The 14,120-nt window shown below is 40.7% G+C and overlaps 1 protein-coding gene across 2 annotated transcripts in view; it reads right to left on the bottom strand.

Moving 5' to 3' along the window:
• PGM1 (phosphoglucomutase 1) overlaps positions 1 to 14,120 on the bottom strand; it is a 53,653-nt gene that overhangs the window by 27,538 nt on the left and 11,995 nt on the right. Inside the window, exon 1 of one of the 2 annotated variants that reach the window (XM_090269560.1) lies at positions 5,393 to 5,874. The exons of the other annotated variant lie outside the window; for it this stretch is intronic. Coding sequence (XP_090125686.1) covers positions 5,393 to 5,692 — 300 coding nt within the window. The 5' untranslated portion in view covers positions 5,693 to 5,874. Of the gene's footprint in view, positions 1 to 5,392; positions 5,875 to 14,120 lie in introns of those variants that run through there. 2 annotated transcript variants of the gene reach the window in all.

The following is a 14,120-nucleotide window of genomic DNA, read 5'->3' as shown; positions in this document are numbered from 1 at the left end:
CTGGCAAAAAAAAAAAAACATAAGAATATTCAAAACAAAGTCTTTCCAGACCAGGTTCATAATTTGGATACACTGAAAAGAGTATGAGAAAACCCACATTTTTATCCAGTTCAATCATACTTTCAATCCACATTGGGGGAAGAATATAAATTCAGCTAAAGGAATTCTAACCCAAGAAAAGACTATAAATTAAAATATTTGGGAAAGTAAAAAGGGCTAACTTTATACGAAGACTATTGCAAAATGTATCTCACAATTTACATTTCTAGTCAAGCTTGTATTTTAATATAGTAGCATATTAGGGTGTACCTGAGTCACCTCTAGGCCTAAGGCAATGGAATGCTGGGAGTCACTACTGGGTAAACCAGTCACAACTGCCCACAGGAAAGGGCTACAAGTAGTACTTCTATTGCGACCCTACCTCACCTTCCCATAACTCTCAAAGATGGTATCAGCACAGCCCCTAAATCTTCCTTCTACTAAAATTATAGTAATTTATACCAGTTTCAACATGACCCAAACTGGACAAAAAAAAAAGTTCTGTCAGTTTCTCTGACATACTTAGGGAAGTTGTGACTGCTACATAAAAAGATTTATAAAGTGAGGGGTTTGCAAACCCTGGCTGGTGTCGCTCAGTGGATTGAGCGTCAGCCTGCGAGCCAAGTGTCGCTGGTTCTATTCCCAGTCAGGGCACATGACTAGGTTGCACGTCAGGTCCCCAGTTGGGGGCGCGAGTGAGAGGCAACCACACAGTGATGTTTCTCTCCCTCTCTTTCTCCTTTCCCCTCTCTCTAAAAATAAATAAATAAACAAACAAACAAATTATTAAAAAATAAATAAAGTGAGGGGTTTGCGCCCTCCCTCCATTCCTGCCTGTGAGAAGAGAAAGGGATAGGAATGTTCTTAAATTTTCCATTTTCTATTTCCTTTTGTCCCACCAGAGATAAATATAATTAAAGAAATGACTTGATAGTAGAAAATGTGTTTCTAATGGTGAACATGCCAATGAGATACCTGGACTTTTCTGGGACTGTTACCGTTGTCACTCTCCCGTAGGTCACCTCCCATAATTCCAACCCTGTACTACCAACCACCTCCCAGGAAGCAGCTGAGTCCATTTCAGTCACCTCTTGGCTCTCCTATGTCTAACTCTGAACAAACTGTGCTCTACTAATATTTTTGTTATATCCTCCCTCCCTCGGGAACTGGTAACGACCAGGCAGGAGCTATAAATAGGCTCCTTTATAAACCAGAGAACCCTGCAGATGGTATGAAATTAACATTGATTATTATCGCGTGCAGAGTGCTTTCTACAGCCCATGCACTTTCAAGCCATTCTCCCCATTGCTCCTCCCACTGTGTAGATGAAGAAGATGAGGTCAAGAGTCGTCACAATCCTGCCCATTAGTTCATTCTTATACCCATCTAACAGCAGTAAAAACAAGCAGTTATGGAAAGGTGCTAAGGCCGACATCGAGATAGATGACATGACAAGGTCACATGGCATCTAGTGGCAATAGCTGGGAAAGCACTGAAACTTCCTGACTCAATACAGTAGGAATGGTAACATCTGACACTTCCAGCAGTTTCCAGGTGCGGTTCTGATGAGAATAAAAGCGTGTTCAATCGAATCTCTGGTAAGGGCACATACAAGAAGCAACCAGTAAATGCATAAATAAATGGAACAACACATTGATGTTTCTCTCTTTCCCTTTCCCTCTCTCTCTCTCTCTCTCTCTCTCAAATCAATACCATAAAAAAAAAAAAAAAAAAAAAAAAAGCCTATGGTTGAGGAGTTCCATAACTTCAATAGAAGAGGCTTAGAAATGGCAAGTTAATCTGCCAAAGTGGCTAGTGGAGCTTCTGGACATTGGATTTGCACATCAAACACACTGACTTTAACTTAGATGTTGTATGTATTTGGTATGGGAGGGGAGACTGATAAATGAATATTAAGCTATGTCACCCAAATCACCCCTTAATTCTATCAATCCTTATGGTGATATATGTAGTCGGTAACGGTCCGAGACTGAGGGGAATATACCAGGGGGTAAGAGTAAAGAGGAAAGTTGAGAGATAGAAGCAAGGAAAGTCCTCAGCAGCTTCTTTCTCTTGGGCCCAAGAAGAGGTAGAGCTGGCCAAAATATCCCCTCCCAGAGCAGACTCTTTCCCATGAATCACCCTCAGGAATAGTAATCCTCAACTCGATACTGGGGAGATATTATCCTATTCCTTTATGGACGTCTGAAGCATTGTAACAGCTCCTGACTCTAATCTCCCCTGCTTCTGTCCCTCCTGTACCTCTGTTGCCCTGCCCTGTCTGAATCGATCGATCCTACTTCTTCAGGTCCACCTAGTTCATCTTTCTAAACTATAATTCTGTGTCCTTCTGCTACTCAAAAAAAATTCACTTCTAGGTACAGACACGAAAGAAAGCAGAGACTCAAACAAATAACTTATGCACTCATGTTCACGACAGCATTATATACAACAGCCAAAGGTGGAAACAACCCAAAGGTCTAGCAACAGATGATGGATAAACAAAATGCAGTATATACACACAATGAAATAGTACTCAGCCCTAAGGAATGAAATTCTGATACATGCTCCAACATGGATGAACCTTGAAAATATTATATAAAGTAAAGTAAGCCAGACACACAAGGACAGTTATTGTATGATTCCACTTATGTGAGGTACCTAAGAATAGGCCAATTCAAAGACAGAAAGTAGAGCAGAGGTTGCCAGGGGCTGAAGGAAGGGAGAATGGGGAGATATTGTCCAGGGGGTATAGAGTTTTACATGGATTGATAAAAAACAGTTCTGGAAAGGGGTAATGATGTTGGTTGCAGAACATCATGAATATAAATAATACCACTGAACTGTGCTCTTAAAAATGGTTAAAATGTTAAATTTTGTTATGTAAACTTTCTCACAAGAAATTAAAATTTTTGGAGAAAGAAGAATCTTTCTGTGGCTCCCCAGTGTCTACCAACTTAGAGATAACTCCCTTGGCCTGGTACTGAGAATCCCTCATCCAACAGCCTTTCCTGCCCTCCCTCCCCTCCTGCTGCTCCCTTCTGCATCACTCACGTCACACCACCAAGCTGGATACCTCACTATTTGCTCAATATTTAATAGTCAAATATGACAGGGAGAAACTTAAATTTCCTTTTAATTGAAAATAGGGCCTGGTATTTTCTTATGTTTCACCAAAAAAAAAACAAGATCCATTTCCTTTGCCCTGCTAGTCAGATACATGGGTTTTAGTCTCATTTCTAAACGTATCTCTAAGTTTACAGCTCTGAGGAGGGTAGGAGAAATTAGCACTATAAACGGCGCTCCATCAATATTTTATTTCGTACATTAAAGTTTCCTGTAACTGCATACATCTCTATGTAAACAAAGGGAAACTCCTAAAAAGGTCAATCATATTCTACACTGAATAAACGAACCAGATAAAAGTGTACTACAGAGAAGAAAATGAAATGATCTCCATTTAGCTCACTAGGCTGAAGAGTCCTCCCAAGAACTGGGTCATGGGTGGAGTGGGTATTGACAAAGGTGAGGAAGGAGCATTGACTTCTACCAAAATCTGTGGCAGAAGATTATCTTCCTCCCTAGAGTTCTGCCCACCATCAAGAGATGGTAAAAGAGTCAGAGTTTAGGCTATGTTAGAAAAAAGAAGAAATCAAACTATGTAGGCTTTTACAGGTCTTAGCAGATGAAAGTGCCTTCCTGGTTCACTAAATGTTCTAAGTAATGCAGTTGGTGGCATGACTGCTTTAAAGTCAACACTGTTTTTAGTAAAGAATGCCCTTTAAAAGATTAAAAATATTGCTTGAGCTTTAACAACTCTAACAAATAGGCAGTTACCATATTTAACCAATTATTATCACTTAAATGTGTAATCTAGCAAACCTTTGGATTGTAAAATGGAGAAAGTCTGTAGGGTCTGCCTGAATTACACATTCCTACCACCCCTTGCACATCCTTCAGCTCCACACAAAAATGAAATGAAGCCAAATATATCACAGCAAAGGGGACAGTGTACCAGATGCACTCAACAATCCAGATATATGCGCCGAAATAATGTTCCATTCATTCTCTCTCAAAAGATTAAAAGCATCTTAATACCATTCCCTTTGCAGCTCTCCTCAAAGGTGAAATTTACAGCATGTCACATTTTATCTTAAAAATGTGTATGTGTCATAATAATTTCATATTTGAGTGCTTTATCAGCGATTTTTACATGAAAGGCATTCAGATTCTGAAACTAGATATAAAGGCAACTTCACATTATAGGCAACAGGATCTACAAACATGTTAAAATTTAATTTGGCAGTGTATTTTTTTTTAATTTGGCTTTTGCAATCATATGATTAAAACCTGCTGGCATATGATTAAAACAGATTGAAAATGAACACATTTGATGGCAATACTAGGCTTTATGATCCTAGAAACAGAAGCGTTTCCAGAAAAGAAATACAAAGATGTTTAAAATTTATAAGTACTAAAAGACTGTGTGCTCCAAATTATTGCTAGGTCTAATCTAAAACGCTAAAAATATATGTTTTGGTCTCACAGAGGGATTTGCAGAGCAAAAACAGCAATGTCCTGATACCCACCTTCCTATAAATCAGCAAGACTGTGCAAATTGTTAGATTATCAAGATCAATGCTTTCTGGTGCAAGACTCCTTCTAATTTGGTTAATTCAGCCAACAGTTTTTCACGATGCAGAGTTAGCAGAGCCTCCTTATATTATAGTCTCACAGTTATTATCTCTATCCCAGTGCACAAATTCACCGCACACAGAACTTCTTTGTGTCCAAGGTCATTATAGGAAGGTTCCCCTGTAACAGGTCCTCTTGGGAGGCTCACACCTAACATTTTCCAAGTCCCTCCTAGTCTTTCTGCATTACTAATTCATAAACAATAGCAAGCCCTGGCTTTTGTTTTCCTGTTTGACAAGTGACTGAACTTCAACAAGGATGCCATTGAAGGAAAACCAAATCCTCCCCTCTCCACTACTCATTAGAGCCGTCTTATAAAGGATAGAGTGCCCCTCAAAACTAGTTAAAATGTAGATAAGACAGCTTAAGGCTGAGGGTGCGCTTTAAATGTCTAAAAAGCAACAGGTACTTGTCCAAGCAATAGGTCCAGAAGACAACACATAAGCAGAACTTAAAACATTCCTATATCCCAATGTGACATGTAATTTCAGCAGTAATTTCACAATAGTCAACCTCTGAAGTCATAACGAAGCTTAACTGGATGTTAGTAAAATTGAGATGTATACCACAAACAAATCTTTGTACTTTCGTATATTTCTACAAAATTAAGAAGTTATGTGGAGAACCAGAAACATAGCAATACTTATCATATACCGACCCCATTGGCAGCTGCCATCTGCACTATTGTTTCTACTGCCGATTTATTAAAATACCGCCCATCTCCACCAACCACCAGTGAGGATCCCTGGCGATCTTTTAGGTCTATGGAAAAGAATATACTCTGGATAAAATTTTCCAGGTAGCATGGCTTTGCCTCAAAACAATAGGTTTTCTTCCGTAATCCACTAGTTCCTGGTTTCTGGTCATAGTAGGGAGCTGTAGCAAAAGTCAACAGAGGGACAGGACCTTCTTCCATTTTTCTATATTTCCCAGAAATCCATTCATCAAAGTCACTCATCTTTCATTTCCACCACTCGGCTCAGCGAGGGTATCCAGCAAGCAGTCAAGAGTCCCCAGAATAGTCTGTCCGACCTTAAGCTGCAGCGGTGTCGTCTGAGTAACTAAAACAGAGGTCTTGTCTGCACGATCACTCTCAAGGCAGAAGCTGGGTTAATTCCTTGTTGTCGTCCTCCTTTGTGAAAAAGTTAAGGGCACACACCCACCCACACTCATACACAAAGCAGATCTTCAAAGTTGTTTTGATGAGGACACTTCTGCCCACATAACCAAGCCAAACACCCTTCAATTATTTTTGTCTCATGTCCCGTTAGGGTGGAGAGCGCTGTGAAGGTGCTGCATGCAGCAGACTTCGGTTACAAACACCAGACGACTGCCAGATTCAGCTCTCAGAGCCCAGGCAAAGACAGAGCAAGTGCAGACCCAAGAAGCAGGTTCATGAATAAGACACCCCGGTGTGGCTCCCGCTGCTCCAGACACCCCTTAAACTAGAGCCTCTCTGGGCATTCATCACTGAGAAGGCCATCTGAAGCTAAAGCTATTCCATGCCATCAAGCAAGTTAAAGGTCAATCTTAAAATGGAAGTGAGGGATCTCAGTTACCTCTGGTTTTCTTACATCACCATCATTTTGATACCCAAGTGATTTCGTACTTCTCAATGCAATTCCAGTTAGTTAGAAGGAAAAAAAAAATCATTTAACAGAAAAGATTTTATTCATTGACCACCAAGGGTTTAACAGAATATTATTCAGTTCTAGAAGAATAGATACCTACAAATATGCCATGAACAACCAATAGCTTGGTCATTCCCTTGAATTTATGTAAAAGTGTGGATGAAGATGCACCAAAACCTTGAAAATGTAAGCAGAGAAGTAGGGGACAGGGGCTGGGGGGAGTAGAAGATGGGTAAGTATATTTTTCTGAGTGCATTAGTTTCAACCAATTTATTATTTAGAAAAATACTATGAACATAAGATTAAATTTTGTGTTTTAATTTTCTGAGTTTTAAATAGAATTAACTTTTAAGAAAACATTTTTAGTGAAGCAGTTTAAGTCCTTTGATTTGAAGAACCTAAAATGTTTTAAAACATACTACCTGAATAAATTTGATATGCAACCCCATTTGATCTCTGAGATTTTATTAAAAACCTACTTAAATGCATACAGGCGTATTCTTTATCTGGTTCAGCAGAAGTTGTTAATTAAGCTCCATTGTCAAGCTTTTGGTGGACTTATTAGGGATGCTTACAAAGTAAACCAGTTGGCCACAAGACAATTACTTTCTATAGCTTATTTTTGCTTCCTATTTTTTTTAAAACAAAAATTCTTTAAAATTAATTTACGAAGTAAGCTTGCTTCATTAATAATAGTTTACATACCCACTGTTTTCAACATATCCTATGATGCATTTTTTTCAATTCATACGTTTTAAGTTCGGTGCCAGGTTTCCTCTGGTTTTAGAGAGGCTTGCAAATTAGCCCCGCACATGCATCCTGACATATTTAATAATAGATCCAGATTCATGAAATATCAACCCAATAATCTTTTCATTGGGAATAACAGAGCAACCAACCACGTAATTGCTAGTTTTCTTAATGAGATCTTGAAACCCCAGGGTAGATTCAGGGTTACTTGGTCACAAGAGCGCTCCAACACCAACCAACCAGCGCCCTTCAGCCCACACACTCCCCGCATGCTCTCTGCTGGTGGTCTGCCACTGTCCTGGTGAAGCTCTTTCTGAAACTAGAAGAATAAGGTTTTGTTGGTCTTTTTCCACACATTTATTTATTTTATTTATAGTTTGTGGTTAATTGGTTTCATAAAATGAGAAATGATGAGGAACCAAGGCATAAGTATGCAAATTCCAAATAGATATTCAACACAAAAAATATACGCAGAAAAGTGGGTTCATTAGCAGCCTGGGGTCCAACAATAGATCTTGTTTCAAAGGATGGCAAATGATTGTGTTTTTTTTCTTGAAGATAGTGTCCTCATCAGACACTGGGACACCTCAGCTTATCAGTGTGAGTTCATTTGAACCAAAACTTGTTTCTAAAAATATTTTTTCACATTGTAACTGTTGGAAAGCTACACTTTTCTAGAATTAAGCCTCCTCTCGGACCTAGTGCCAGTTTTTAACTAAAGTGGCTGATCCAGAAAGTCTTCCAAAGGCAATTATTCTAATTTTTAAAGGTTACAAAAATATTTCTAAAGTAGTTATTGCAAGCTTAATAATGCTGGTGCTATTGCAGTCTTAACTTTCCAAATACTGATACGCCACCTCGGAATCATTACTTGTTTGCCTCTTCATTTCAAGACTTTTAAATGAACCTCCCCAGTTGGTCATCTTCATATTTAAAAAATTATTTAACACAAGTGGAAATAGAGAGCAGTGTTCGAGCACTGAGAGGTCCTGCCTGTCTACAGAAGGAGCTCACTAGGCAAACCCAGCGTCCGCCTGCTGGATGGGAACGCCTGTGCGGGCACATGTGCATTGTTACTTCCCTGCAGGTAAGCCAGCTTTACAGCCAGGCACGGACTGGGGAAGGTTCCCATTTCTTGTGGTTCTTGCACATGTTGATGAGCACCCAGTGATTTAAGTGCACGCCAAATCTAAGATTCTAAGGAAAGAGTTCTGTACCCCCAAACAGAGAGTAATGGTTTCAAGCAACTACATATGTCTTTCATGGTGTTTGTCAATATGCAGAACCAGGACGAAAAAGACATAATCCTTGCCCTAGAAAAGCTTCTATTCTAAAAATGGGCCTGAGTCATAATTTTATGGACACTAAAGTACTCAACCCCATATAAAAATATTACCAGAAGCAGCAATGTTAGATGGACTGTGAAGTGTGGTAAAAAAGGAGAGGCATTAAAAACATTAAGCTTCCTCAGACTCCCAGCCTAAGTGGGGCAGCTATTAAGAAACTCATTTGTTTTAGCTCTCCAGCAAAGGTTGAACTTCATCTTCAGGAACGTTACTGTCGAGCATAGCGAACCCAATTTGGCCTAATGAATTCGCCTGCATTGCCAGTACTCCTTCACAATGACACAAATTACATTTAAACCATATGGGGGATTTAAGGATTACTCCCTTCAGACAAGGAACTTTCATACTGGTCTTGGGTCCGATCAATTTCACAATGGCAGAGTTATGAACCCCTTCTCTCCCGGCCTTGCAAAGACTCAAGTTCCTATTCTGCTTATCAATGATGCCTTCCTAGTAGAACACAGCAGAAACTGTAGACTTGCCAAGACTATTCATTCATTCTATCTTTCTTTCTGTCAATAAATATTTATTGGGCAGCTAACTATTATGTCCCAGGGCTCATGTGAATGCTGGACTCGGGGCCTAAATAGATTCACCTCTTCATACCGAGTCCTCCTTTAGCAAATGCCATAGGAATGGGCATAGAGGATGGAATTGCTAACCCTGTCTCTAGGTGCAAGCATTGGAAACAAAGCTACTAATTGAGCTACAAACAGCCGGGACATCAGACCCCCAGCCAGAGCCCTGAGCCTGTGACTGGCTGCAGGTGCCTGCCCCTGACTGCTTGGGGCAGGACAGACAAGCTGGGAAACAGTCATTCATTTCTCCAGTAAACAAGTATGTGCTGTTAAATGCCAGCCCCAGGGTAGGCACTGCAGGATAGTGCAAAAACCACAAGGTTTAGGAGTCACACAGCCAGGGCTCAACTCTTTGATTCTACAATGCATAAGAGGTACAATCTTGAGCAAGTCATTCAACTGCACTGAATCTATAACATGGGGATAGCTCTCAAGGTTGTTCTGAGAATTGAATCAGGTAACATACGTGAAAACACTCAGTACTATGTCTGGCATGTAGAAAATTGTCATTAAGTGTGAGGGCCCTCACGTTACCGATTCTCACCTCTAAAGTGGGATAATAATACCTGTCTCCCAAGGTTTTTGTAAAAATGACCTCACGGAATGTCTATGAAAGCCTCTGCAAACTACAAAATGATGTAATAATATGAAAATTCTTTTCACAGAAATTTTGCAGGGATAGGAAAAAAGGTGACAGACCTTTGTTCTTAACAAGCTCATACCAGAGAAACCATCATAGCACAGGGGTGGTGCTGTCCCAGAGGTGCGTGGACGGAGTTCTGGCTGTTGAGAGGTTGCAGTGAGACTGGGCTAAGGTCATGGAGTCTCATGAACCACACTGAAGATTAATTTGTAGGCACCGGAAGCCACGGACATTTTTAAGCAAGAGGAATATAAACTCATACACTTTTTTGGAAAGTTGAGTGGCTCTGGTGGTGCACTGAATAGCCTGGAGAAGCAGAGACAGGAAAAGATTAACCACAGCTTGCAAAAAGGATTCCTTCCTCACCTGGCCAGTGTGACCCTGCCCAGAGATGCTCCTCTGCTTGCCTCCTACACATGACCTGAACTTTGAGTCTTGGGGCCAGTTGAGCCCTGCTGGGCTTTCTTTTGCTCCAATATGAAGACCCTACCCAAACATCTCTCCTTCTTCTGACTCTTTCTCCACATAATGTCTTCCACTCACTCCTTCTCTTCTCTGAAAACTGCTCCCACCCCACTTCACAAGAGTATATTCCTGGGCCCACGTTGCTACTACAGGATCCTGCTGCCAGACCCTGATCACCAGGGGTGGGCGCCTAACCAAAGCTGGATGAGTCGTGGTTTCTCTCCTAGCAATCTAGAATTAGGACACAAAAGTTTACTAACTAGTCAGATTCAGTTAGTCCTTATATTAGGAAGACAAGAAAACCCAGGAGCTGTGGGGCAGGGACAGTCATGTCATGAGAATCTCTACGGAACTGTGACTGACAGCCGGACAGCACATGAGAATACACGTGAGCTGTGCGGGATCCAACTCTGGATCATTTAGTCACCTCTGAAGAGTTCTGGGCCTCCTGGATGGGAAGAATTGGAAGAAAATTCAGAATAGGATCAAGCAGGAAATAGGTTAGATGAATCTCCACAAGAGGGTAGGGTTTGCAGATTCATGAGACATAAGAATTAAGAATTAGGGAACATGGTTGAACACAAGCCACTTAAGACTCCAAATTGGCACAGCCGTTCTAGACCCGGGTCGTTCCATATCCAAATCTCCCACCAACATGCACCTCAGCCAGCTGACAATGTCACCCCCAATCCAATTGGAAAGGTAACTCCTAATTGCTGGGGTGAGAGAATGGTTTTGAAGTGGGCATTTTTAAACACAGAAAGATTTAGAATAAATACAGACCAGATAAAGTAAATCAAACTCATAGGAGATAGAAAAAATAACTCAAACTTACAGTATTAATATTTTTGCAATAAGTTCAGAAGAAAATCTAAATATATTTGGTATATCTGGAATATTAGTTTGACAGATCAGCCTTGTGAATCCAATTTATAATGTGTAGTTGAGTAACTTATTTTGACTTATGATTTTAAGTTTAAGCTGATAAGAGGATTTTATCAAAATTATAAACATTTTTGGAACATTCAAGAAAACTTTGAATGTACTATATTTATAAGTTTAAATCATCAGATGCACACAGTTTGTTGTAATATTTTGGGGAATGGGCTCTAAACCAGAGTGACAGGCATGGAAGCCCAGCTCAGCCAGTCACTAGCTGTGTGATCTTGACAAGTTATTTAACCCTTCTGTACTTCTAATGCCTCATCTAGGAAAATGAGGGGAATAACAGTACCACCACCACCACCACCCCACCGCCTCACTTGGTGCAGTCATGATTGAATGAGGTAATATTCAGAAAGTTCTAAATCCAGGGCTGGTATAGGATGCCCTACACAAGTATCTACTGTTATCATTATTAGACTGTATGAGAACAGCTAGAATACTTTCAAAGTTTTGCTTGTTAGACAAAAAAACTTAAAAAAGTAAATAAACATATTTGCTTTATAAGCTCAAAATAATCACTGGAGTTTGAGTAAATGGGTTTGTAACCAAGATCTCTCTCTCTCACACACACACCATGACCACCACCAACTTATACTGACAAGCATGTCAGCAGAGAGAGGAAAATGAAGTAGTTGTGCTGAAATAAACAGACAGGAGAGACAGGTTCCTCTGATCTCAGGCTCTGATGGGGCCCAATTACGCACCCCGCACTTGGCTCTCAGGAGACACCCATTGAGCTTTATGATACAGTCCTCCTGGTGGCTCACTGGAGTCTGATTGGGTTTCTGTCACTGTCCCTGTGTTAAGCCTTGGCTTTTATTATTGCCCTGAATCAACCTGAAAAATGTATAGCTGTGTTTCATACCTATTTACAGGTATGTGCATCTTAATAGAGTTGAGAAATGTTCTTTAGAGAAGAAAATACATTAAACTATAAGGAAGGTACGAGGCCAGAAGAATTACAAGGGCCAGATGGCTTGGAGCTGTACAGAAACCCAGGTTCAAAAAGACTACTGAAGCATATTTTGAACTTGAAAACAACACAGCTGCCTCAGAGTATTACATCCTTCAGCATCCGTCAGTATGTTGTTCATCTGTTTATCCATCCAAGTACCCAACAGTTACTGCATACATATCACCAGGCGCTGTGCACCATGGGAAGTTGACAGACTCAAGTTGTCAAGAAACTTTTGATCTAAAAGAAGAGTCAGGTGAGCCAACAAATCATTTAAAAATGGTGTAAAAGGTGCTAACCTGTGAGCTTGCAAGTGACCTATGAGTTCTCAGAAGAGAGAAGTTATGGAAGGTACTCTCCACCTCCATAAATGCCATTCTGGATTTGTGTGGTTCAATCTAGAAACAATCTCGCTAACTTATTGTTAACAATAAAGAATAATCCACATATATCATCCTATTAGGGCTTATTAATCTCTTTCACACATAATGCACATGTGAGGAGGACTCCTGTTTTATTAGAAATTACCAATATTCAACCACTTTCACCTATAAAAATAGCTATTGATACTGTTCATATAAAATTCATATATATATACATCTTTTATCTTATTTCTTTTTGGAAGAACCTCAAACAAATTTTCATTTAAATCCAAATGAGAATACTCATGTGGAGCTAACAGAATATTTTCTGTCTTCTGGCTAATACCAGGAACTATGTATTAAAATGCCCTGGTAAAAAGTGGGTCTATCTAAGGAATTGATTTTCAGAGCATTCATGGTTATATGTTTCCCTCTTGTGGTAGAAAATAGAAAAACAAGCAAGCGTTCCCACAGCCTGGCCCACTAACGGGCTCCAGCGGCATTGCAACACCCTAGGGGGGGCCCCATTCTCCTGGAATGCAAGGCAAAGCATGCTCCCTAGAGTTTTGTGGCAGACAGTCATTGGCCCTCTATCAGACAAACTCACAGGTACAGCCAGAAGAGTGGTGGTTAGCGGGGGGGAAGGGCGTGGGGGGACGAAGAGGGTAGGGGTGGTCAAGTGTGTGGTGACAGAAGATTAGAATTCTGGTGGTGAGCACGCAATAGAGTATATAGATGCCGCATTATAAAGTTGTACACCTGAAATTTATATAATGTTATTAACCAATGTTATTTCAATATATTTAATTTAAAAACTTAAAAAAAAAAAGACAGTCTCACCCTGGCTGGTGTGGCTCAGTGGACTGAGCGTCAACCTGTGAACCAAAGGGTCACTCACTGGTTTGATTCCCAGTCAGGACACATGCCTGGGTTGTGGGCCAGGTCCCCAGCTGGGGGCATGCAAGAGGCAACAAATCAATGTATTCCTCTCGCATTGCTGTTTCTCTCTGTCATTCTCCCTCCCTTGCCCTCTCTTTAAAAGTAAATAAATAAAATCTTTAAAAAAAAATTTTTTTTTTTAAGTCTCAGCACACTGATAAAGCCTTACTGTGTTACTGGACAAATATTATGACCCAGTTCCCCTTATAAATAGCTTTTTAGGCTTGTTAACCTTAGTCTCCCTTCCCTTGGGGCCAGACTGGGTCTCAGGTTGGCCTCTGTATAAAAGAGAGCTTCAGGGGTTAAGGACCTGTGTGGTGATAATTCCCTACTGGCTGCCCTTCCCCCTCCTCCCTTCCTGTCATGCAGGAGCTGGGACAGCTCTGTTTTAAAGTCTCAGCTTGTGGGCTTACTTTCCACAATGGCCTCTTTGTTTTGCCTGTGCAGCTTCCTTTACCTAGAATGTCTCCACTCTTCCTGGCTTCCTTTTCATTATCCTTCAGGACAAGGCTCGAATTCATCTCCCCTGAAAGCTTCCTCTGACCACCCGGGGCTCCCAACAACACCCAAGGTGGCACCTGTCACACTAGGTTGCAACGCCCGCTGAACGGGGAGCTTCACAGGAGCTGGCCACTGTATGCATTGTGTACGCCCCAAATGCAGAGCACTGAGAAAATGGTCAGTACATGTTTGAGGGATGGGAAGTACCCCCTCAAATAGTGTTCAGAAGAAGCTGCTGAAGCAAGCAGACTCAAGCAACCCTCACCCTAAA

This window comes from Furipterus horrens, unplaced genomic scaffold (genome assembly GCF_987537825.1).
Source record: "Furipterus horrens unplaced genomic scaffold, mFurHor1.1.pri manual_scaffold_3, whole genome shotgun sequence".
Classification (NCBI taxonomy): Eukaryota; Metazoa; Chordata; class Mammalia; order Chiroptera; family Furipteridae; genus Furipterus; species Furipterus horrens.
This window is presented reverse-complemented; position numbering and strand designations above follow the sequence as displayed.